This window comes from Manihot esculenta, chromosome 14 (genome assembly GCF_001659605.2).
Source record: "Manihot esculenta cultivar AM560-2 chromosome 14, M.esculenta_v8, whole genome shotgun sequence".
NCBI classification, from domain to species: domain Eukaryota; kingdom Viridiplantae; phylum Streptophyta; class Magnoliopsida; order Malpighiales; family Euphorbiaceae; genus Manihot; species Manihot esculenta.
In genome coordinates this window covers 2496226-2522334 of record NC_035174.2, presented here as the reverse complement: position 1 = coordinate 2522334, position 26109 = coordinate 2496226, and the positions used below count along the sequence as shown (strand labels likewise).

General features: G+C 31.9%; 4 protein-coding genes across 11 annotated transcripts; 1 reads left to right on the top strand and 3 right to left on the bottom strand.

Annotated features, from left to right (window-relative positions):
• Positions 1–1657: 1657 nt before the first annotated feature.
• LOC110630713 lies at positions 1658–3480 on the bottom strand. Its single transcript, XM_021778261.2, has one exon. The coding sequence runs from the start codon at positions 3286–3288 to the stop codon at positions 1879–1881; it is 1410 nt and encodes a 469-aa protein (XP_021633953.1). The 5' UTR covers positions 3289–3480; the 3' UTR covers positions 1658–1878.
• Positions 3481–7114: 3634 nt separating this feature from the next.
• Positions 7115–8515, bottom strand: LOC110631137. Its single transcript, XM_021778862.2, has 3 exons — positions 8177–8515; positions 7399–7499; positions 7115–7296 (listed from the first exon to the last, which is right to left on the bottom strand). The coding sequence occupies exons 1-3, from the start codon at positions 8385–8387 to the stop codon at positions 7216–7218; spliced, it is 393 nt and encodes a 130-aa protein (XP_021634554.1). The 5' UTR covers positions 8388–8515; the 3' UTR covers positions 7115–7215.
• A 7209-nt stretch (positions 8516–15724) lies between these two features.
• On the bottom strand, positions 15725–19604 carry LOC110600205 (protein phosphatase inhibitor 2). The gene is made up of 5 exons (XM_021737000.2): positions 19465–19604; positions 18209–18283; positions 17362–17483; positions 16865–17038; positions 15725–16207 (listed from the first exon to the last, which is right to left on the bottom strand). Exons 2-5 carry the CDS (start codon positions 18211–18213, stop codon positions 15951–15953), a joined length of 558 nt encoding a protein of 185 aa, XP_021592692.1. The 5' UTR covers positions 18214–18283; positions 19465–19604; the 3' UTR covers positions 15725–15950.
• A 2810-nt stretch (positions 19605–22414) lies between these two features.
• On the top strand, positions 22415–25560 carry LOC110630888 (ADP-ribosylation factor-related protein 1). Of its 8 annotated transcripts, none has more exons than XM_021778524.2 (8): positions 22451–22548; positions 22650–22732; positions 23397–23599; positions 23755–23895; positions 24542–24650; positions 24730–24791; positions 24920–25029; positions 25167–25560. In XM_021778524.2, exons 3-8 carry the CDS (start codon positions 23507–23509, stop codon positions 25273–25275), a joined length of 624 nt encoding a protein of 207 aa, XP_021634216.1. In that variant the 5' UTR covers positions 22451–22548; positions 22650–22732; positions 23397–23506; the 3' UTR covers positions 25276–25560. The 8 variants fall into 8 exon arrangements, with proteins under 8 accessions (XP_021634213.1, XP_021634218.1, XP_021634216.1 ...); XM_021778522.2 differs by having other exon boundaries at positions 23391–23599; XM_043950107.1 differs by having other exon boundaries at positions 22455–22548; positions 22653–22732.
• The last annotated feature ends 549 nt before the right edge of the window (positions 25561–26109 follow it).

The window sequence follows — 26109 nt, the reverse complement described above, 5'->3', positions numbered from 1 at the left end:
GAAACAGAAAAATTGAGTGCTAAGTCTTGTAGTGCCCTAATGACCCCTAACCTTCAACTTACCACAGAAGACAGTGAGCCATTTGCAGATCCTGGAAGGTATAGAAGATTAGTTGGCAAGCTGAATTATTTGATGGCGACTCGTCCTGATATTGCATATTCAGTGAGTGTGGTAAGTCAGTTTATGTCTTCTCCTACATTGTCCAGTGGGATGCTCTGGGACAGATTCTTTGTTACTTTAAAGGGGCTCCAGGTAGAGGCCTATTCTATGGTAACTATGGGCACTCAAATATTGAATGTTTTTCTGATGCTGATTGGACAGGCTCGAAAGTTGATAGGAGGTCAACTACGGGATATTATGTTTTTGTGGGAGGTAACTTGGTCTCATGGAAAAGTAAGAAGCAAAATGTGGTCTCCCGTTCTAGTGCTGAATCTGAATATCGAGCCATGGCACAAGCCGTTTGTGAAATCTTGTGGGTACGTCAACTGTTGGAAGAAGTTGGGTTCACAAATTCGGTGCCTGCTAAGTTGTGGTGTGATAATCAAGCAGTTATCCACATTGCCTCCAATCCAGTATTTCACGAGAGGACTAAACACATCGAGATTGCTTGTCATTTTGTTCGTGAAAAGGTCCAACAAAAGATAATATCAACAGGACATATCCGAACTGGAGAACAATTAGGAGATATTTTCACTAAAGCTCTAAATGGGACTCGAGTTGATTATATATGTAACAAGTTGGGCATGATTAACATTTATGATCCAACTTGAGGGGGAGTGTTATAAGTTATAGAAAGTAAATATGTTAATATAGGAAGTAAATATTGATAGATGGGTCAGTTGCTTAATCATAGGGATTGTATAATCATAGGGATTGTATAATCATAGGCTTGATTTTTCTTCTTATTTAGATATCGTCTCTCATGTATAAATAGGTTGTAATCTCTATTGTGAAATAGAACAAATATTATCCTTCTACAAAACTAATGGAAGTTGGATAGCAATGGCGAATGGGCAAATGTACCACAATCACTTGAAAGGAAAAAGTTAGTCTAAGGACTGTAAGAATAAAATCATTCAATTTATTGAGTTGTAATTGATCTTTAAAAAAAAAAAAAATCAATTCCACATGATGAAACAATATAGTATTCCACACATTCCTAGAAAACAACAATTTCAGACTCATATAGGGAATTCCGGAAGCATACAATCTAAGAAAGCTTATATAAGATCTCAGGGGAAACAAATCCATAAGTTGCATATACAATCTAAGAAAGCTTATATAAGATGAGTGGAAACAAATCCATAAGTTGCATTTAGTATGGATCAATTACTTCTATTTATTGTTTTCCCCATTCTCAATAGCAGCAGTCCTAGAAAACTTTTAAAGAGTCTCACAAGGATATGCGGGTAGTTGATTTTCTATATTAATCCAGAATGACCTCTAAAATAGCTAGAAGCAGCAGCCATCTCTAGACTGCACAGTAGATAAAATAATTATACGGAACTAAGGGGCATACAGGCAATTTCACTTACATGCACAACTGGAAATTATGTTAGGCATGGTTTACATGTGATAGATGTGAACCTTCATATTTGAGTATTCAAATATTGCAACTCTCTAACAACACAATGTTGTGGACTAAAAACTAACCTCATTGAGTTTCAAAACTTTTGATTTAGTCTCTGTATTTGCATTCAATTACTAAGAGAATTAAACAACAAGACATCTGAGCGTTGTTCTTGTCCGTGCATTGACTTGTATCAGTTAACTAGATAAGAATCTGTTACAAACAAACTCTTCACTCATAATTAGACAAAAATTGAAGTCCAAGACATAGCTTTGGAGGCCGCCAGGAAAAAGAAAGATTGAAGTCAATCAAGAAACATATAAAATACCACGGCGATATAAGAATAGACTTGCTGAAGTAAACACTGCCCATAGAAAGATAACCCACCAGGCCATAAGCAAAGTCACTTCTTTGACAAAAGCAGTACAAGGAAGTAAACTGCATAACAATTGCAATTTCTTAAACGGGATATCAATCTGAGATAAACCAAGGAAGAGAAGTGCCAGGGTTGGAGGTGCAAAAAACTGCAAGACTACAAGACATAAGTAGTGGTTGTGCAGAAAAACCTTGGCTCTGCTGAAATCCAAATCTGGAACTTTGCTGGCGTGCAACCGCTGGTACCAACACAACAATGCTTCATTCAAATACATTTGCATGTTTGGCCATAAAGCCACAATCTGCAAAAGCCCCGAGCAGAACAAGCACCAAAGTCTAAACTTTGAAAACTCTGATTGTGTAATACCGAGATTCCCTACTAACTTGTCAACATATTCGGCACTAGTATTTGAATTTGGATGTATACTTTTACTATAAACGCTTTTGTTGATAAGAATATCAGCTAATGGATTAATCCAAAGCAATGTTGTGAAAAGAGACAACAAATAATTGGCATGTAGGATGATCCTAGCAAGCCATCCACAGGAAATCATAGTCATATTAGATCTAAGCTGATCTGTTCCAAGCCAAAATGCCCGTGCATTCTTGCCCGCAGGCATGTACAGAAACCCAGCCAGGCATCCCATTAAAAATGCAACAAAAACCCTTCCATAGCCATCAACTGAACGGTAATCGAAGTCAATAACCGAATGAAAAACTCCTGAACAAATCATAAGCCCAAAAAGGAATCCCAGAACCCCCAAAAGTGCACTCAATTGTTTCTCCGACCTCTTCGAGGCAGATTTCTCGAACGATACTCTAGCTAATGATAAAAATAATTTGGATAAACCGATAAATCCCAAAATCAATGGAATTAAAGACCCAATTGCGAAGATCTCATCATGTTCAACCACATCCAAGTACTTATAAAGCAACAAGCAAGAAAGAGCAACTGATGAGTAAACAAAGGAATACCAATAATCGTGGAAGTAGAGGCGAGATTGAAGATGAGCTTCATCGAGCTTCAACCTAAAGATCTGTGCATTATTCTCATCGAACTCGAACTTTTCCTTGGATTTATTTCTCCTCTTGAAGTCAGCAGCAGACTTGGAAGACAAATTCTGATAGCCGTCAAGGCCAGAAGCTGAATCTGAGGAGGAAGAGGGTCTTCGAATAGCAGCTTTGACACCATTTTGTTGGGCAAGATTTTCAGGGTGGATGTAAGTGTGGAGGCCTTGAAGAAATAAAATGGGAACCTTGAGCAAGATAAGGAGGAGAGTGAGAAACACAGAGAGTGAAATTTGGCTGATGAGACTCTTGTAAGTTTGAAGGAATTGCAGCATGGTTGAAGTAGTTGAAGCAGTGGTTGCTAATGGTAGGGGGTTTTTGCCTTGGACGACTCTGGTCTAGGCCTCGGGCTTTGTTAGGGAAGACTGGATCCTCACTTCCTACTCCCAACGCGAATGCTTGCTTCATCAGTCATTCACGAAGGGCCAAGGTAGGGAAACTAGACGGGAAATTAGACATTGGCAGGGTACCCTTTCCAATAGTTAAGCTGCAACATCTTATATTTTTAAAATATTTTTTTTTTGTTAAAACAATTACTTTTATAAATATACAATATATTATTTTTTATCTTCGAATTTTAGAATAATATATAATTTTATTTGTTTTGAGATTAAATTTTCATTTTTTATAAAAAAATTAAAATAATGATTTTCAATTTTTAATCATAAAAATATTAATTTTATATTTTAATATTAAAAACTATTATTAATAATTAATATAATAAACTAAAGTAATAATATTCATTGTCAAATAATCTTTATAATATTAAAATATAACATCAATATTTTATTATTAAAAGATTAAATGTTATGTTTTTTTTTGGAAAAAAAAGGCAAAACTCATCTAAATAAAAAAAGTTTGGATAAATTAAGTTAAAAATTAAATTTTTTAAATTAAAAAAAAAAGGATATCGTACCAAAATTTTAGGTAAAAATGACAACTTGTTTAAAAAATTAATTTCAATTTTTATTAATTAAATTCAGAAAAAACTTAGAAATTAGGTTAGAAACTAACCTAACCTAACCAACATATATCTGCATATTTATATATAAATTCAAACAAAAATTATGAGATTATTGTCTAAATTAAACTGATAAACAAGTGGCAAATGTTTTAAATATTAGCTCATAAATAAATGTTTGAGATGCAACTATAACATAATTAAGGTATTTATATTAATAAATTATTTCGAATTTACTTGCAGACCGAACTTACTTTCTCTTGTTAATTAATTGGTTGGCAATATAATATATATTAAGAAAATTAAACATAATATGCATGGTTAATTCATTAATTAAATTATAAGAATATACTAGAATTGAGTTCACAAACTTATCCAACAAAACAGGAGTCTGCTTTATACGACTATGTTCACAGGAATGCCAACTTGCATTTCAATAGATGAGAGAAGCGAATCGTTTCGCCAATAATCACCAATATGGAATTAAACGCTAACCCTAAGCAACTACTAATGGAACTCAAAAGCCCAAGCTAGCTAGCTCTTGATTTGCCCATGTCTATACTATACGCACTAGTATATATGTACTCGTATTGCAATTCTCTGCTTCACTTGCGCTTCTTAGTCTCCCTGAAGAGTAAGAATCACTCGATCTTCACTTATTAACCATTTGCATGTGCGTTATGATGAGTGCACCAACCCTTTATCACACATATATAACTCTTTAATTAGGACGCTTTTGGTAGCTAAACGATTATTTACTCATAAAATATTAACCTATATGTTAGATTGTTTACATAGTAAGCCTATCACCTATGGATGGCAGTAGTGCTTCAGAAACTTGTTCAGCGCATGGTTAATAATGCAAGAGGCACAACAAAGTTTACCATGCACTGACCCACATTGCCAAAGATATGCAGAAATAAGGCTTTGCTATTGGTGGCCTTCCTCAACAGCTACCCCTTGCTGCAGGTATAATTATATGTTTGCAATACTTTATGAAAAGATTAAGCAACCAACTCCATCATGAAGATAAGGTTCCTGTAAAGAGACCAAGATTGACGTCTCTCCTCTTTCCTTGTCTTTATTGTCTTTATCCTCTTTATTCCTTCTCTCCTCATCCCTCTCTCTTCCTTTTATTAACCATTAAGAGTTGCAAAATCTTTGAGAATAGTCGTATGATATATTTGCAACAAAAATCTTCTCTCCCACAATTGAAATATCTTTCTTTACTATTGGAGTGTGATATTACCATTAACTTGCTTTATACTCTCTCCAACTTTGCATAGTCTCTTTGACCTTTTTGGCAGACTCTGACGAATAGTAAGAAATCTGAGGACATGGGTTTTAAGGATCTAAATCTTTTCAATCATGCCTTGTTAGCTAAACAGGTTTGGAGATTAATTCAAAATCTGAATGCTCTATGGGTACAGATTGTGAAACGTATTCACTTTCCTTTTAGAGATATTATGGATGCTAAACTTGGATTAAACCCTTCATGGGGTTGGAGTTGTCTTCTGCAAGGAAGAGATGCGTTAAGCTTGGGGTTGAGGTGGCATGTTACTAGCCCCTCATACATCAAATGTGTGGTTTGAACCGTGGATACCAACGATCAAAGGATTCAAAAGTCGTAGTGTTAGAGACTGGAATAACAATGTTTTTATGTAGCAGATCTCATTGATGTGAATACTAATAAATGGTTGGAACATGTTCTTGCAAATTCTTTCTCGCAAGAGGAGGAAGTCAAGGAAATTGTGAAAAGATTCCTCTTAGCTCTTCTCCTGCTGAGCCTAAGTGTATATGGCATTATTCAAATCTGATGAGCCTTTAGTCCTATCTATCTATTTTATCTTGAAATAATAGCAGGATAGAATCTCTACTGTCACATCAAACCTGTTTAAGAGAAGCTATGCTTCCTCCCCGATGTGCCCTCTCTGTCATTCTAAGGTGGAATCCATTGAACGTCATTTGTTTTTTGCGATCATGCCCGTGTTGCTTGGTTAGGATCGAACCAAGGTTTTATACCGAGGGAAGAGGGTTTCGGTCTTTTATCGATCGGTGAGCATCTTCGGTATCTGCTACTCTAGCTGATAAAGCTATTTTATGTTTAGCAGGTTGCATCTGTTGGCAAGTGTTGTAAGCTTGAAATAAAGTTGTTTTTAATCAACTGGTGCCCAATCCTACTCATACCATTAGTAGAACGCAGACTGTTTTTGAGGAGATACAAGCTGTGGCCACTCCACAACACCGTTCTGGGGGTCTTAATCTCGATATTTCTGATCCTATTCAATGGCATCCTCCTCCCCCTGGGGCTGTAAAGGTTAATGTTGATACAACTTTTGATCCTATTTCTCCCCATGTAGGTTCAGGTGTCATTGTTAGGAATTCTGAGGGGGTTTTGTTGGATGGATGTGTTCAATCATTCTGTGCCTAGTCTCCTCTTGTTGCTGAAATAGTTTCTCTCAGAACAGCTATGCGTTTTTGCTCTCCAGAGGTTTTGTTGGGGCTTTGTTCGAATGTGATTCTGCTATTCTTGTAAAGTTGATTTATTCGCCCCCTTCTCCAAGCTTGTGGGAGATTAATGCCTTACTGGGTGATATATATTAAGCTGCTTATATCTTCTTGTGATTTTTATGTTTATCTCTCGACAGTTAAATAGTTTTACTGATTGGGTGGCAAGGAAATTTAAGTTGAGGGAACTTCCTCTTGGTTGGGTTTCTAACCTCCCACCTCAACTGGAAGCCCTCCTCCTTAGAGACAGGTGGTAATAGCCTTTTATCAATGAATATATATATATATTTCAAAAAGAAAAAAAGACTAAATTGTTTTTTTAATAAAAAGAAATCATAGCTTGATTCTAAAACATCAACCGTTGATTAATCCAGCAGGTGCAAACTTGAAATTCACTCTTTCACTAATAGTTAATATATATAGATTTTTTTTTCAGTTCATTATGACCTCAGATACAAAATGCATGACAAGACTTTGAAGAGTTTTAAACTATGTTAAATCATATATAATCAGAGATTTTTTTTTTTTTTTTTTTTTTTTAATATGGGTAGGCTTTTTTGCTCATCAAACCTTATCTGAAACATAAGATTTTATCCTAATTTTAGCTACATTATCCGTAAAAAGAATAACAATGACAGCTAAACCATAGCAATAAACTAATTAAAGAGGTAACAAAGAAAACATAAAAAGGAGGAGGAAATGGAAAAGAAAAGAGAGAGATAAAGAATCTCTCTCAATGGGCAGATGCCACTGCTACATTAGTAGGGTCACTTTCATCTTTATCACCAGCTCTGTTGTCAATCTGCGGGACCACCTGTTTAGTAGACAAAAACGACTCCTTTTAATTTATACTTGTGAAAAGATCAACCACAGTATCAGGTACCATGTTTTCAAATTAATCAGGCACTGTACCCACCTGATCTTGAGAGAGATCGTGGCTCTGAGATGATAATCTTCTCCTTGTTCTCTTGTCGCTCCTGCCATCCCCTCTGGTTCTTGGAGTTGGACCAACCATATCTAATCCCAATACCCAAAAAGCTCAGAGCCAAAGAATATATATTTTTAAATCACAAAAGCCAAAAAGTGCATATAGAAGGAAACCCAATGCACTATCCCCACAAAAATATCTTCCAGTGGCATATTCGGCATTTTAAATGATCTTTTTGTGGTTGTTTGGACGGCTGGTCAAAAAAAAAAAAAAAAAAAGAAAGAGAGAGAAGCATTTAGCACGTTAAGTCCCAAACTAAGTAATGGGTCAAACTAACAATTCTTCTTCATTGCCATCTCTCTCGCATGATAAAATATCTTCTCAATTTTTAAAGAATTCTGATGTGGCTAAAAACCTAAAACTTGAACCTCTATCATTTTTGCAATCAATCGATCTTTAAATCGTTATAGTGAAAGTGTTAACACATTGTTAAAATTCCAAATGCCCACAACGGAAAAGCGCAGCCAACAATTTGCCTTAGCTACTCCAACAAGAACTAAACCCACCTAACAAGGAAATAAACCAAGAAAGCCAATCACGATTCAGGAGTTACACCAGAGAAACCAAGATCAGCTTGGATAGAACAACTTCAGGAAAGAAAAAAAAAATCTAATGCACCCTGGGTGTGCCCTAGCCGGCTGGGACAGAACGCCGTCATCCTATTAACATACAAGAAGATGCATAGGTGTATAGATATTTTATATACCTGAGGTGGTATGCTTTTTTCGTCGCTGTGTCTGTGATTTCAAATCTAGAGTAGACTCCGAGCTGTCCGGCAAGTAACGGTCGAGACGGAGGTGACGACCGTTATTTTCGAGCATTGTGCGGACAAAGGTGGCCTCCATTGAGTTCAAAAAGTGCAGGTGCTTCTCGTTTGTCCATGGCTCGGTTTGGTTATTAACCAAAAGAGGGTCCATTCGACCGGCAAACCGCTGTTTAAGCTCGCCGGAAAACAGCTTGATGAACTTCGATTTTGGCTTTTTTTGTTTTTTGGTTGCAATTTCCAAGTCACATTTGGAGGGTTTCAAGGCTTTACATAATAGGGAGAATTATATATATATATCATGTAGAATGCGCTGTGGGTGGCCTTCTCTTTCTTAAACTACTCTTTCGGTCGCTGACTTGAGAGTAAATTGAAGAATGTACTCGCTCATTGTATTGGACGCGTGTCCGCTAGTAGCTTTTTTCCGTTCGAACTTGTAAAGAAATTGATAAAATGAAATGAGAACTGAACATAATAACATTGCGCTTTATTTTATTAATGAGTTATGATAATTTATTTTTTTATACTTTACTAATATGAAATTTTATTTCATGCCATTTGCACTTATAAATGTTCATTTGATACTTACTAATATGAAAATGGTAAATATCATAAGATAGATTTGTTATTAAAATTATAATTTAATGTATTGAAAAAACACAACCAATAAATTTTAATAAATTCATAGTTGGAATTTTTATATTTTTAGTGTATTGAAAATAAAATCTTCACATTGTTACAAAATTATATCATGATATTATTAAGTATCTAATTGTAAAAGATAATTATGCAACTATTGTGAAAAAAATTAATTTAAGATCGTACACATTACCTTATTACATTGGGTGTTGTCAATATAAGGAGTGTTTAATATAATTTTTTATAATATAAAATATGATAATATATAAAATATAAAATTCTCTTAAACGAGTCATGTGCCCTCAATTAAATCGGTAATTGAGGAGATTTCAGCTCATTATAAATTGAATAAACTAAGTATAACATGATAAATTAGAGTAATATGTTTCTTTTTACTTGTCTTCTCGATATATCATAAAAAATATAAATATGTGTATAATAAATTAAATTGATATGATATATAATAATAAAATATTAAATTAATCGACTTCATATTTATTAATAATTATACACTATTAATAAATCATTTGAATATTAAAAATATATATACAAAGTGTTAAAAAATAATAAAAAATATATATACAATTAATCTAATTCAAAATCAAATATTCTTAACTTTCATTAAATCCATCACTATTCTATTTTCTCTTTAAAAACCTTAATATTTTCAAATTTTTTACTCGATTCATTTACTCTCATTCATTCTCGATATTAAATTTCATTTATCAATCTTAATTTTTTGATTTTCCATATCTCATTGAGATTTATAACTTTTAAATAAATATTTATATTCGCGTTTATAAATAATTAATTAGAATATGTATAAAAAGCACATGTTCGCGTTTATTAAATTTATTTTTAAATTAGATTTAACTTTGTAACAGCCCGGAAACCGATACCCCTCTGTAACGGCCCGAACCGCCACCGGCACTAGGATCCAGATCGGCTTAAGGCCGCCGGGACCCGTAGCAAGCCAACCATACCTCCTATCACCTGGTCAAATCCCATACATGATCAAAACTTTAACATACAAACTGAAACATATGATGTATAAACCGAGCTTGTCCTGTATGCAACATAACTGGAAACATAAAGAAACCCCCTTTTCTAGAGCCCTCAAAACTCTAGCCGGGTCAACATAACATACATCAAGCTGGGATACATCCAAAGAACTAGAACCTAACCTGTGCATGCATCAAACCACAAACATAAGACCTCCACTAGGGTCCTCATCCGTTACCATAGCGTGGTACACAACACATGCCACAAGATTAGTTCAACACAACTCAACATCTAAAACATTACATACATCATGTATTGAACAGGGACTAACCAAGTCTTAGAGCCAAGCACATTTCTAATCCATAAACATAACTCTTACAATACATAACATCTTACAAAAAGGATATCGAATCTTAATACATGTCCACACTAAAAGCTTACTAATCTATTACATAACCATAACCTTTACCCTTGACGTCCTCCTGGACTACTTCTAACCTGCAAAACTGGGGTTAGGGGAGAGGGGTGAGCTAAAAAGCCCAGTGAGTAGAAACAGAGAAAATAATTCATTAATTACATGCTCTCATGAAATGCGTCAGAACACAAAGAAATCACATAACCTGGTCCGTCTCGGGGCTCATGCAGATAAGTATTCCCCACGGATTGTTTTTGAGAGTTCCTTTTTGCTAGCATCCTTTACTCTCAAGGATCGGACATGACCTCAAAAATCCCTCTGTCGGTGCCCGGCTCCCCCAAAGGAGCTCACACAGGACTTTCACATACATGACAGGGTACCTAGTCCACAGAGAGCGCACAGGGACTTTCCTATATGTACTTGTCCGGCTCTCAAAGGACCTACCCAAGACTCAATGACAGAAATGGGCTATTGAAGTCGCCTTGGTCCAAACCTCCTGAATCAACATCAAATAATGCAATGCGCCATATTTGTGAACTAGTGCAATCAACCCTATTACATATAAACATGATGCATGAACATGCTTTAGGCATTTGATTTTGTATATAAAAGATTAAGTTTAGTTCTACTCACATCTGGCAGACGCTGAACTGACTCTGCAACAGCTACCACTGATGGCCTCCTCGGTCCCTCGGGTCCGATCCTACACAGGTGGACTCGAATGAGGTGCCAACACACTCTAAACAACTCATAAACAACTCCCCAAAAACCCTCTAAAACATCACATAAACATGCATAGAAAACAACCTTGAAAAGGCTGGACAGGGCACTTTCGGCGGCACCTTCGGCGGCCGAACCCTTCCTCCAGAGACGAAACTCGGGTACCTTCGGCGGCACCTTCGGCGGCCGAAAGTCCCACTCCAGAGACGAAAGTCAGGCACTTTCGGCGGCCGAATCCTTCCTTCGGCGGCCGAAAGTCTGCTTTCAAGCCAAAACTCAGCTTTCGGGGGCAAGGTTAGGCGGCCAATCCATGCATCCAAAGGCAGGTTCGGCGGCCGAAGCCACTTTCGGCGGCCGAACCTGAGTTCTTCCCAGAAGGGCAGAACTCAGCTCCACATGCATTCAAGCCTCCCAAACCTTCCAAACACCCCAAAACAAGCACCCAACTTTACCAAAACATGCATAAACCTTAAACCATGCATAAAGGAGCTTAACAACTAGATTAAACTCCAAAAACAACATCAAAACATACATAGATAGCTTATGACCCACATAGGCCAAAACCATCAAAACAACCCATAATCTCACATACTCTTTCCCACTCATGCATACACTCTCCCACAAGCATAAACTAGCTTAAAACTTCTTCATAACATCACATAAACATACATTGGGCATAAAACCCACATAACTCCTAACATGCATATCTACCCATACTCAACCATTAAAACTTCATAGAACCTCATTAAAACACAAGGAAAGCAAGGATCTACACTTACCTCTTGAAGATCGAGGGTTGATGCGACCCAAAGCTTAAGGTGTGGAGAATCTAAGCTCCAAAAGCTCCAAGCTCTCCAAACCTTGATCCAAGCTTTAAAACTCTTCAAAATAGCCATAAAACTCATGAAAACACGAAGGAGATGAAGAAAGAACATGAAAACGGCCAAGGGATGACAAAAACTCACCTGAGCTCGAGAATGGGGAGAAAACTCGCCCATTTCCGATCTGAGGGCCTTTTATAGGCGGCCAGCTAAACCTCCTTCGGCGGCCTAACGTGCCCTCTAAACTCATGCATGTTCGGCGGCCGAACTTGACTTTCGGCGGCCGAACCTTGGCTCGTTCAAACAAGACTTTCGGAGGCCAAAGGCGCTCCCGAAGCCTTTCCATGTTCGGCGACCGAGCTTCACTTTCGGCGGCCGAACCTGGCAAACGCCTCCTTGGTCTTTTCTTTTCAAAACTCAATTCTTTTTCATTTAAAACCATGAAATCAGTAAAAACCTTTTAAAAAACACATTTTACCCCTCTAGAAACCTCTAGCATATTCAGAAATTCTAGATTCCAACGGAGATTCCGCCGGAAGGTAGAGATTCCGATGCTGGAATCTAGCCGGGTATTACAAACTTATAATAGAAACACTTAGTTGTATATGAAAATAGGAGGTTATATTAAGTATTTATATTAATATCTGTATTTATTATTTTAGTTAGTGTAGGCAATATTAGTTTGATTTTAAATAAAGTGAGTTTAATTATTTTTAAATTGAATATTTATATCAAAAGTATGTATATATGTATATAAATTAATGTGTCTACATAATTAAAGTGATAAATATATTAATTTCAATTTAAGAGTTATTAAATCCCATTTTCTACAAAAATTATAAATTTTAAATTTAACATATCACTTATCATTTATTAAATTCATTATTATATTATGTAATGTTTTATTAATTAAATTATTTTACATTTAATATATTTCCAATTATTTAATTTAATTTCATATTGAAAAAATATCCATCAACTAAAATTGAAAGCAGTTATTACAATTATATAATCAGTTTTAAAAATAAAAATAAATAAATAAAACGTGGAAGCGATAACGGAGCGAGTATGCAAAATAAAAGATACTCGAGCAGATAGCGAAGAACAGAGAAGGGGTGAAAATATCTGAAGACACGCAATATTAAATTTAGAATAGAAAAGGCTTGCCAAAAAAAATAATAAAAAATAAAAAATAAAAAGAAAGGAAAGATATTTTGGGATGAACGAAAAATCCTCCCTTCCACGAATTAGAAAGAAAATAGAAAGAAAAATCTTTTGGAAGAGCCTTTGCGGGATGCTGACCCTTATCCAGTTGGCTTAATTATTATTTTTTAATATTTTTAACAATAATAATTAATATAACTATTTTATATTTTTTTAACTGCTAAAATAAGTACATTTTATTTTATTTTATATTTTATTTTCATTTAGAACAAGTTATATTATAAGAAAATTTTAAATGATTCTTATACAATATTGCATGATAAATATTTTTTAAAAATAAAAAATATTTAAATAGAAAAAAATAAAATTATATCATTTAAAAGAATTGGCATATGAAATTGAAATAATATAAAATCCTTGATTTTTTTTTAAATATTTGAATTCTCAGTTTTTTCTTCTCTTATTTTTTATGGCTAAAATTAGAAAACCAAAATTAAATGCAAGTTTTTATTATTTTATTTTATTTTCAGTTATATCTGAATTTGTTCAATTAAATTAAAATAATTTTAAATAATAATTTAATGTGATATGAATTCAATTGAAATTAAAAAAATTAATTGATTTTAATTAAAAATAAATAAAATTTTAAAATGAAGTGGTGAAGAAGATGTTGGAGATTGAGGCAACCCCACATGTCCTAAGTTTCTGCTTTCGGCGCATTTTGGGCCTCTCTCTTCCTTTTTTAACATGCATGAAGGAGTAATTTAATTCCCACTCCTTCTAACATGCATGAAGGAGATTGAATAAAAAAAGCTGAATAAAAGCAAAACATTCTTGACCAAATCACCAATGCAAAATCAAAATATTCAAAGAATCTCTTTCAATTATATATTTTATAATTAGTTTATTTTAAATGTGACTTTAATATCTTATTAAATTAGTTTTTATAAAATTATTAACATAAAAATAAATAGCAATAAACTAACTATAACATTATAAAAAGAGAACGATTTTAGTATCGCAAATGGTTAAGATAGGCAACAAGCATCACATCCCAAGGAGGACTAATTTGGTCTGGAAATGAAACGTTGGGAGCTTATTTTATTAAAAAACTGATTGCTATGGGCTAAATCAACCATTTATTTTAACTTTAAGCTTGTTTCGTATGATTTTTATTAATAAAATTTAAATAAGAATATAAAATTAAAAATAATACTTTTAAATTTTTTATATTTAAATTAAAATTGAAATAAGTATATAAAATAATAATAAAATTTTAAAAAATAATATTATAAATTATTTATTTGCAATCAATTTAAATATAGTAAATTCAATTACACTATTTTCTATTAAATAAATTAATAATAAATTCAAAATAATTTAATTTATTCATCATTCTTATTATTTTTAAACTAAATATAAATATTTATTTTTATAAATAAGAATGATTTTTTTTACATTGATTAAAAACCATTATTAATATTCTTATAATATTTAAAATGTGAACTTTACATAATTTTTTATCATTAAAAATTAAATTTTTTTAAATTAATAAAATAATATAATAACTTTTTTAGTATTAATTATAAATGCATTAAATATTAATATTTAATATTTAATTAAATTAATTTTTCAAAGATAATTATTAATTAAAAAATAAAAAATAAATTTAAAATTAAAATAAAACAAAAAAATAAAAAAAAGATTTCAAGGACTAATTAAGTAATTTCTGAAATAATTTCATGTAAAATTCTAATAATTTTACCACGATTTATTTTTAATTTAAAATCAATTATCACAATAATTTAAGATAATTAAATTCTTACGATACTAGTTTTATCAAATATAAAAATTTAAAATAAAAAGTATTTATTATAATTTTTTTTTAAAATTAATTATTCCAAAACAAAGGTTTAGAGATTGTTTTAACAATTTAGCTTGAAGAATTATCATGAGTCTCAAATAAAACGATATTTAAAATGAGATGATGCATCCAATTAATAATTTTATTAAAATTAATTAAAAAAATAATTTTATTAAAATATAAAGCTTAATAAATTTAAATCTAAATTAAGTTGTTTATGCACGCTCTAGTAATGTATTGGTTTGTAGCTTATTTTGAATTATGTAATGATTTATTTGATTATCATTGATCGGACATATCAATAGTATTTGATGAGATAGTATTATAGAATATGTAATAATTTTATATCTAAGTTAAAATAGATTGAGACTTGCATATAATTACGATTATAGCCCTTCTCGTTCCTCCCCACTCCATAGAGGAATTGAAGACACAGTGACAGTGCCAGGTCTAAAGGAGGTGGATAGGGATCAATGTGAGGCTAAAGAGAACATTAAAGCGGCTTCCGCTGCCATCCGCGTTGGAGGGGTTTCTTTTCTTTTTCCTTTTGATTGAATAATGTTTGCAATTTATAGGCGGACCAGAGGAAATGGAACTTCTGTACATATAGATACTTTTCTCCTGTGTAATCAAATTCAATTCTTCTAGAAATAAAATGCTTCCCTCATTTTCTCTCACAGCTCAGTTTCACACGTACAGACTAACAATTGCAGGTAAGCGCATGTCGCAACTCAATCAATGGGCAGTTGCAGGTTAATCAAGCTATTCAAAAAGGCTTCCCCTTTTCAAAAGCAGAAAGATTGCGCGACATCTTCCCTCTGATCAGTCATATGACTCATTTTAGGTCACTAAAAAATAGCGTGAGATATCCCAAAAAAACTAAACATAACCCAAGTTAACTAGTGCCCGAAAACACGGGTGAAGGTTATGACAAATGTTTGTCACCAATTTGCGCTTCCAAATTATTTACACAACAGCACATAGAAGCATGCAGTTCTTTCCTTGGATCGTTATACACCAAAATCCCATGAAAGTTTCAGGAAATGGCGCCAAACAAGTTGGTGTTTTAGATTTATATCGACTCAACAAATTCTAAGCTCCATTAGCTGGAGGCAAAGAAGACTCTTGACATGAAGCTGCTGAACCCTCTTCAATGTCTATATCTTTCACACCAGCACTTAACGATGAAGATGAGTCACATCTCTCATCCCTTCGCTTATTAACACCATTTTCATCATCTTCATCCTCAAAGAAAGAACCTTTCCGCCGAAATTCCTTTACTTTCCGAAACTCGTCATAGTGTGCTCGTCTTTGCTCCCTAAAACTTGCATTCCTATCTGATTCAGAATCTGATAATAGCGAAGCAAAAAGAATCCATCAGCCATATTAAGACAAGTACATTGAAACAATATCAACAACAAAAAGGAAAAAAAAGAAATAAATGGGGATATCAAAGGAGCAATCTTGTTTATTTCATGGCCAAGCATGTGGAGCTCTGATCCAGTTGCTTGGCAAGAGAAGCTTAATAAGATCATTTATAAAAAAGGTTGCTGGTACCAAGTAGGGCAAGTAAGGTGCAAACAACACCACCCTTCCATCATAAGAAACAGGAAATAAACCTTAAAGGGATAAAACGCACAAATAATAGTGATACAGCAAATGAAGGTGAAATCTGAATCATATTTGAGGGCAAAATTAAGAATTCTTTTTCCAATTGCTGCTAAAAATAATTGGTTGCTATTACGTATCTCCAGGAGCAGAAGCGTAATGCAACTCCAAAGCAGTCACACATCATTGCACCAGGAACCATTTAAATCATCTGCTCCTTTTCATATTCTTCCATAAATATTTGATTAGAATCACCATATCTAATTAGTTGCAATGCAGTGGCACAAGGAATAAGCTTGCAACCACAAAGGTGTAGGTCAAGTCTGGAAAGAAAAACCCTTGAAATTATGCTCAAGGGAAAGAATAACTAAGGAATGAAGCTTTGTTGAAATAACAACCTTCATCTTGTTCCATAGGATCAGCCTCATCCTCAGATGATGTCCAGCCACCAGACCGCCTACCAGCATTTCTACTGGAGGAAGCCACTGTATCCAGTGCAGTCCTTAACTCTTCTGCACGCATTGCTTCACCAACAACATCATCAAAGCTGCCCCGCCTAGGAGACAGAGACCCTATGACAATCAACAAATTCAGATTATTTCCAGTGGCAGTTCAGAATTTTTAATCACAAAATTCAAAAGTAAGGGTGACAAATGAAATAAATGGTTATCTTTATCCAAAAAACAATTCAGTGATCCAATAGCAACTAATGAAAAAATAAAGCCAAATTTCAGAAATGCTAGACAAAAATTAAACTAATCAAGGGCTTGTTCCAAAATACAGTCTCAGCTGCAAGTTAATGGTAGAGAAACACCACTATGTAATGCATATACACATACAAACAAATGTTCAACTGACTTCTCCACAAGGAAAAACAACATACAGATTAACTTACCATCATCATCAATCATTGGGTGATAAGGTGTCTTGGGTTCAGTTATTTTCTGCCTCACAGGTTTATTTGCTTCGATTTCCCCTATATTTGCCTCATCCCACCTTACACGAGACCTATTACCTCTATTAAATATGAGGAAATCAGCACAGACTTCAAATAATAAATCATGTTATTATAAACCAGAAAAATAATGTACTAGCAATAAATTCATAAAAGAATTAGAACGCTGAAATGGAAGAATAAACCATAATACTAGAACAAATTGGAAAAGGACAAACAGACAGCCACAAGGTTGTACCAGGAATTGCTAAACTAATTTCTGACATAGGCAATTCAATATTGTCTTCTTTCCTTTGGCCTCTGGCACCAGGACAACCAATCAAATATTTTGAGCTGAATAGCAACATTACCTATCAAGCTCTCATGCATGTGAAAAAAAAAAGGTTGGTGAAATGATTGAGTACAACTATTCACAAACTAATTCAGTTCCCTGTTGCACAGTGCACACAACTGCATTCATACATTTCTAAGATCATTTCAAGGTTTCCTGTTAGAAATGTAAAATTCTGCAAATACTCTCTAATAGATTTCTCTGAACTAAATGTCAACAATGAATGAAAATATTGAACTTCTCCATGAATAGGTATATAAAGGTTTAATCTCTTAACTTTAACTCTACTGACATTCATGTACCAAAAGTTACAGGTAATAATTTCCTAGGGGTATTGTTCAGTAAAGCAGCATAATGCCTGACGTAGCAGCAATCTTTTCTTCGTACATAATATTTAGTAAACAATCAGAAAATGAAGATGAAAAGAAAAGATCTGGAGCAGAAAGTTTGAAGTACTTCATTTTTATGAACTCCTTGCAATCTCCTCGGTGACCAATAAACACCAAGCAGCAGCTGAATGATCTGATTCCACTGAGATGATAGAAAAAGAACTTCTTTAAACTATTGATGTCAAAGAACAAAAACCAAATGCTGCATAATGAGATAGATGTTAACTGGCATGAAAAGTAATGTGGTGTGTGTTATAGCTAGAAAGCCCATCTTGGATAGTGTTTGTGTGAACTATGGGGCATAAAAGAGGTAATGAAACAGGGATAAATGAAATCAAACTAATTGAAACAAAGTGAAAGAAAACAAGTCAGAGGTACATTGTGCAAATTTAAGAAATGTGTTTCCACAATGTGGAAATGAAAAAAAAAAGATTAATATTAGTAAAGAGAATGCCTATGGGAGTTAAGAGAAAGTCATCTTGCAGTAAAGTAAATGACAAAACATTCAAGAAACTTCAGAATTCGAAAACAGCTGCAAGACTTTGAAAAGTATTGGGGACAGACAAGAATGCCGTGGCACCCATAAGCTTACATATATGTTCCTTGGAGTTGTGTTCTCACCCACCAAATTCCAACTTGAAACAATTACAGAATTTAGGGCTCATAGTTATAGATTTGCAGACCAAAACTATGCATTAAGAGTAATAAATAAGAGATGAATCATGGAAGTAGGGAAAAAATGAAGAATGCATTTCGAAGTCTTGTATTTGCTAATATAAGCCTAGACATTTTCCCAAAGACACATGATAACAACAGGAAATAAAACAGAAGAGACCTTCCAGCCAAACAACAATCTAAATTTAAAGGCTAACATAAGAGATGTCGTCAAGCATTGAAACAGAAAAGTATTTGGCTCAACTTGCTTGTAGAAGCTCCATTTTGCACTTATGTCATGTACATTAGAATACGTCCAAATTCTTGGATTTAGATTCAGCAAATTGTAAGTAAACCCTAATTTTGTGCAGGAAACTTAAACAAGCAAAGAAAGGAATCCATCTCTACAACCAACCAACTAAAAAGGAAATTACAACCATATCTCCATAAATCACACGGAGAAGTTGGATAATCCATAAATTTTAAGTAATTAATCAATCAAATTCATGAACATAGATGCAAAACGCGAGCATATAATAAGGTCACCAGAATCTAACAAATCCAGGATATTTGTTCCTTTTTTTTCTATGTTCTTCAAACAGTTTCTCTAGAATCAAACAAGAAAGGTAAATAGTAACGGAGACGCAAATGGATCAGAGAACTTTTTACCTGCGATTGTTCTTCCTGATGGCAATGTTTTGGAATCGACCCTTCCGTTTTTCTACCGTTCTTATTAACTAATGTGTTATTTTCCAATGCTACCCCTTATTTCTATGCGCAATGAATCCGATGGCCATGGGGCCCCTGATCCGGTACATAAGAGCAATGCGATCGAGTGATTACAACCGTTCACGTCCCACCGAACAAGTCAGAAACGAAAATTTTAACATTTTATTAATATTAGTTTTTTTTCAAACGTGCTTTGCAGTTATTTCTATTTATAATATATTATTTATTTTTTATTAATAAAATTTCATATTTTATTATAATAATAAATTATTATTAATTAATTTTATATAAAAAACTATTCATAATATTAATAAAAATAATAAAGTATTATTAAATTAAATTTATTATAATTTTTTTAATAAAGCACCTATCTAAAAATTTAATGATTAATATAATAATTAAAAAATTAATCAAATATCACTAAAATAATAAAATAAAATTCTAACGATGTATTAGAATATTAATATAAATAATAGTAAAATTTTTTAAATTTGAACTCTCTATATATATATTTAATGTCATCTGTATAAATTAAATAAATTTATTGTTAAATTTTTTTAATGTTTTATTAATATCTTTTAATAAATTGAATCGTATTCTTAATTATTTTTAATAAATATGATCATCATTTTAAATTTTATTTAAAATTATTAAAATTATTTAAGAAGTAAAATAAATAAGTTATTATTACGTGATAAAAAATAAAAAAATTTTGGTTTTTACGATAGAAAGTTTATGTTATTTTTTAAAATTAAAATTATTATCTAATAATTTAATAGTGTTAAAATTACATTTTATTTTAATAAATTATGTTAAAATTTTAATTTTTTAATATATATAAATAAAAATACAAATATTCATTTACTAACTTTAAAATTTAAATATATTTATATAATTATGAAAATTATATGTATAATATATTATCTAATAATTTTATAATATTTTTAATATTTATTTAATATTTAATTTAAAATTTAAAAATACAATTCTTACTATCTCGTGATTTATATAATTAAAATTATTTTTAAAAAAATATTTAAATATATTATTTAGTACCATTATGTCAAAAAACTATTTGTTAATATATATATATATATATATATATATATATATATATATATATATATATATATATATTCAAATAATTTTTATTTTAAATAATAAAATTATTTCATACTTTAAAATTATAAAATATCATCTACCTTCAAATGTAAATAAACTTTTAAAATTAATTTAAATAATAAAATCATCTTCTACTTTAAAATTTAAAATCAAAAATATATTAAGTAAACTGTCCCTTAAATAATATAAAAATATATTAAAAAATTCCATTATTACTTATAATTAAAATTTTCAATTACATCAACTCAAAATTTAATTTAAAAAAAAAAACCTAAAAATCAAACGTATAAAATTTCGTCAGATATATTAATGGAAAGAAAACTTACTCAATTTACATGAGAATAAAATTTAATAACTTATAGAATTCAGCTCACCACCACAATTCATAACCATAGAAAATAATAATAGTAACACCATATAAAATTTAACTGTAAAAAAAATAATATGACAAAAAAAATTAGTTGAAATAAAATTTATTTAAAATTAAAATTTTAAATATTAAAATATAATAAAAAATATAAATTTACAGATCGTTTATCAAATAAAAATATTTGAACAGAAAAAATATTTGAACTGAGCATTCTACTCGATAAATATTAACATTAATTATTATCATAAATTTTATAATTATTTAATATTAATGCATTTGTAAAGAATACATCAATTAATTAGTCATATAATTTTCGCATAGGAAATAGATTGAACCTATCTCTGGAAAATAAATATTAAAAAATAAATAAATAATTAAATTAAAATAAAAAATATCAATATAAAAAACTTAATATAATTACTATTAAAATATATTTAAGTATTTATTAATTACTAAATAAAATTAATTAAACTCAAAAATTGAAAATTAAAATGTAATAAATTAATAATGTGAAATTATTTTAATATTTAATATTTTAATATTTTTATTAATATTTCAATTTATTATTTTAATGTTTTTATTAATATTTAAATTTATTATTTCAATAATTTTACCTCAAATTTTTTTATTAAAATTTGAATATTATAAAAAATAATTAAGTTTTAATAATTATACTAAGAAAAATATCTAAAATTATTTTAGATGATATTTAAAATAATTTATTAATTTAAATTATTTAAATAATAAAATTATTATCTATTTTTAAATTTAAAATATATTAAATAAATAAACACATAGTGATATAATCAGCCATATAATCAGCCATCTCAATATTTTTATTTTCACTTTTATATATAATATAGATAAATAAATTATATATAAAATAAAAAATAATAAAAAAATAAATTTATCATTAATAATAATAATTCAATTAAATCAATATTAAAATTATTAATTTATTTATAAATATAATATATCATACAAAATTTGGATTCTTAAGATAGACTACTTATTGTTATTTTTATATACGAATCTTTTTTAATTCATTATTTTTTAAAAAATATAATTTAACTTACAATAAAAATTTAATAAATAAAATTTTAAAAATTAAAAAATATATTTTATAAATAAAATTTAATCAAGCACTTCTTCAATTAATTTAAATTTAAATAGATTAATAATATAATAAAATTATAATGAATAAAAATAAATAGGGGTATTCCTCCCTCCTCCCACCTTGATATAGTATGAATAAAATTACCAGTAGAACTCCAATAAGATCATGTCACGTCAGCATAATGATTTCAGATCACGGGTCTAAGTTACGTGGCGGGAGGATCTGATGCTTGACAGTATTGAATCATCACAGAAGGGGCAAAATGGGGAATGAATGACAAAAGAAAAGCAAAAACTTTGAAAACCTTGCCTAAAAGGACCGTGCTGTAAATAAGAGGTCTGATTCGCAGGCTTAACCGGAAAACTGACCTGGCAAAAGCTCTCCGCTTCCATTTCTCTCATCGCAGGCATCAATAGTAAGAATAAGTACTATAGTGAATTTGATTTCTAGAGCAATATGTTGATTTTGCTTTACATACATGCTATGGTGTCCCATTTTTTTTCCTTGTATATGTAGCAGCTGTTGTTATCACTTTTATTCTTGATCTGCAAAGTTCTGTTATGACTATCGCTATTCATGGTTGAATGTTGACAAACAAGGTCCTCTCAATTTTCACGATTGTCTTCAATTTATCGCGGTTTCATATATCTTGGGTTTTCTCTTAGACTTTTCTGATTAAATCTAATTCCTTTACTTGTTTGTAAGCTTCGCCTACTTTCTAAAATCAACAAATGTATAGAGGGAGTAAGAGAGAATTTGTTCATAAAAGGCAAAGAAGAAAGATGTGTTATTATTATTTTTTTTAATCATACAATCAATTGTGGCTTCTTGCTTTTTTTTTTCGTCTGCCTTTTAAATTCTTAAGAAGCTAGACAGAGAGTTAAATAAACTAGTCCAAAGCGTGAGTTAATTGCAAATCAATATGTTGTTATTTTTTGTGAGTGACTGAGTTTAAAAAAATCAAAATCGTGGTGCTATAGCCAGCCTGAGGATGTGAGAATAGGGTAGTAGGCATATAGTAATTGTAAACTCTAAAATTGGTATCTCTTGGGTAGGCATAATGAGAATACAAGAAAATTAAAAATGGATTGTGTCAGATGGTAAAGTGGGTAAGCTAAACATTGAGCATTGAGCGACAGTCAGGCTGCAGCTGAGGTCATTGAAAACGGAGAGAGAACATTTTGAATGGAACTATGGAAGCTGTTTTCTCCAGTTTTGTCTGTGTTTTACTTATTTCTCATGTATCATTCTCGTCAGTTTCAGGATTGTCAAGGAATGGGCATGATGGAGATCAAATTAGAATTATGAAATTCTCTCTCCTACACCTAAAGTTTTGAAGGAGCAAGTATTAATTAAGATTAGAAGTAACAGAAATGTTCTCATTGTTCTATGGTCTTTGGAAGTATATATTCAGTAAGACAGAGTTTCATATACTCATTCTTGGAATTGACAAGGCGGGGAAAACAGTAATGCTTCTTTGAGCCCTAAATTGATGAACTTTTTTCATGGCTTTGCAGAATGTTTTTCTTCTTATAGCCACAATAATTGTGAATTTTGTTTTTGTCATTTAGAACATAATTGCCATGTACTTCACTTTTCTTTTTCATATGTGAATTTGTAGACCTTTATGGAGAAATTGAAATCATTGTTCTCAAATTTAGAAGGCATCCCTCCTGATCGAATTGTTCCTACTGTTGGACTTAACATTGGTCGTGTTGAAGTATCAAACTCAAAACTTGTATTCTGGGATCTGGGTGGTCAGGTATGTAAAATTCATGTATGGAAATTGTCTTAGTTTCAGAAAATATTTGCATGGGTGGGTCTTTTCCTTTAATTAGGCAACACTCTAGTCTCATGTATATAACATTTTTGGCTAGATATCAATCCCATTCCATTGTTTGCCTGGAAAAAATTAGTTGGATTTAAGCTGCAATGGTAATCCTGCTTATGTAGGACACCACATTAATTAACAAAAAGAATAAGGAAATGATAGAAAGCTAAAAATGGGAAATTGTAAAAAAAGGTTGTACCAAATTTCGGTGGTCTCGAACAGCGACGGGGAGAAGATGATATAGCAGTCAAAGAACCCGCCTTTGGCTATACAGACATGCTATAGCGCTAGTAGTATACAAAAGTTTGAGGCCTGGTAAAGAGCCTAGGCTGAGGTCGAGTCTAGCAGGCACTTCACTTGCTAGAGCCTAAAGGCCAATTTTAACATGGCTCTAGATGACGCAAAATACATCATCTTATGAGTCATGCGTTGCCATTGTTTATCATGATAGAAAATCATATGCAGACTCTTTGTAGCCGCACATGGTGCAATGTTTGAATTAGATCATATGATCCAATTATTAGTGCAATTTGCAAAGTTCAGCAATTGAAACATTTTTTTCAAATGTTTCTGCCAGCCTGGTCTTCGCTCAATTTGGGAGAAGTATTATGAAGAGGCTCATGCTGTTATTTATTTAATTGATGCCACTTGTCCTTCACGTTTTGAAGATTCAAAGTCTGCATTAGGTGAGTGGTGTTCAGTTGTTAATATTGAGAAACAAAAAACTGCTGTAAGATTGACTAATGCTTCAAACTTGGGTTACAGAAAAAATTCTAAGGCATGAGGATTTGCAAGGAGCCCCCTTTTTGATATTAGCAAACAAGGAGGTAAGAATATTTCGATCCTTGACTTGGAATTATTATGATTTGATCCTTACTGTAGCATGTAGCTAGATCTTGCATATGATTGAGCTTAACAAGAAACTGTTCACTTAGTAGGCATCATTCTAATGCAGGATCTTTCTGAAGCGGTATCAGCTGAAGAAGTTGCTCGATATTTAGATCTTAAAAAGCTGGACGAGAGGGAGAGGGTGTACATGTTTGAAGCAGTTTCAGCATATAACGGGTAAGTGGATTTGAGAATGTAGGTACATGTCCTTTTTTCAATAGAGGTGTTGAGAAGAATATATGGAATCTGACTGTTCTATCTTCTTAACACCCAAAAGTAGTATTTTATATATGGAAGTGAAAATTTAATTGCAGGATGGGAATTAAAGAAAGCGTGGAGTGGCTTGTGGAGGTAATGGAGCGAAGCAAGAGAACAGAAATGTTGAGAGTTCGGGCAGGTGGAACACCAGGCCCTAGTGCCTAGAAGAAATTATATCAACTTACAGTTGTTTGCCTGACTGTAGTTTGTGTAAATAAACAGGTTTACATTATATTCTACATGGCCAAAAGATAATCCTTTTTTTGATTTTTTCACATATGCAGAAGTTCAGCCGAGTGGACAATATTAGCTGATATTTTTAATTTAAATTATTAGGAAAGAAGAGTGAGAGGGGAAGCCATTCAATCTGTGGCAAGAAGATAACGCATTTGTTGGTGTCATACTTTATGCATTTGTTGAATTATGCTACTTAGACCTCTGGTTTTTGAAGATTGCAAGTTTACTAACCTTCAACAGAATACTAAACACGGTCCAGCTTTTTTACCACTATCTAAATTCAAAGGATGCTAAAATCGTCCATAACACAACTTGAATTCTTTAAAGGACAATTATACATGTTATGGTTCCTATGTGGAATTCCCTTTAATGTTTTAAGATTGTGTATAAGTTCAAACGTGTGCTTGGACAGTTGTACATGTTATGGTTCTCCAATTCAAAATGCTAATATTGCATTAGCTTAACATGTAGACAAGCTAGAAAGGGATTCACAAAATAAACGATGCTTTAAGCTGGCATCTTAGGACAAAACATATTATTAAGTTCACTTTACAAAGCATGTGTTGGGAAAATCTAGTCCGGAAACTGAGAGAAAAGAAGAAGAAAATAAGAAATTGATGATTTAAGTTTGTGTTTGTGAGGTAATGGCTACGTGCAGGTGAATGCCTCTTTTACAAAATGGAACCAACCTACTTAAAAATATAATCATGAACAAGTAAGTTGCTTCATCAAGTTTTTAATCATACATCTGTAATATAATCC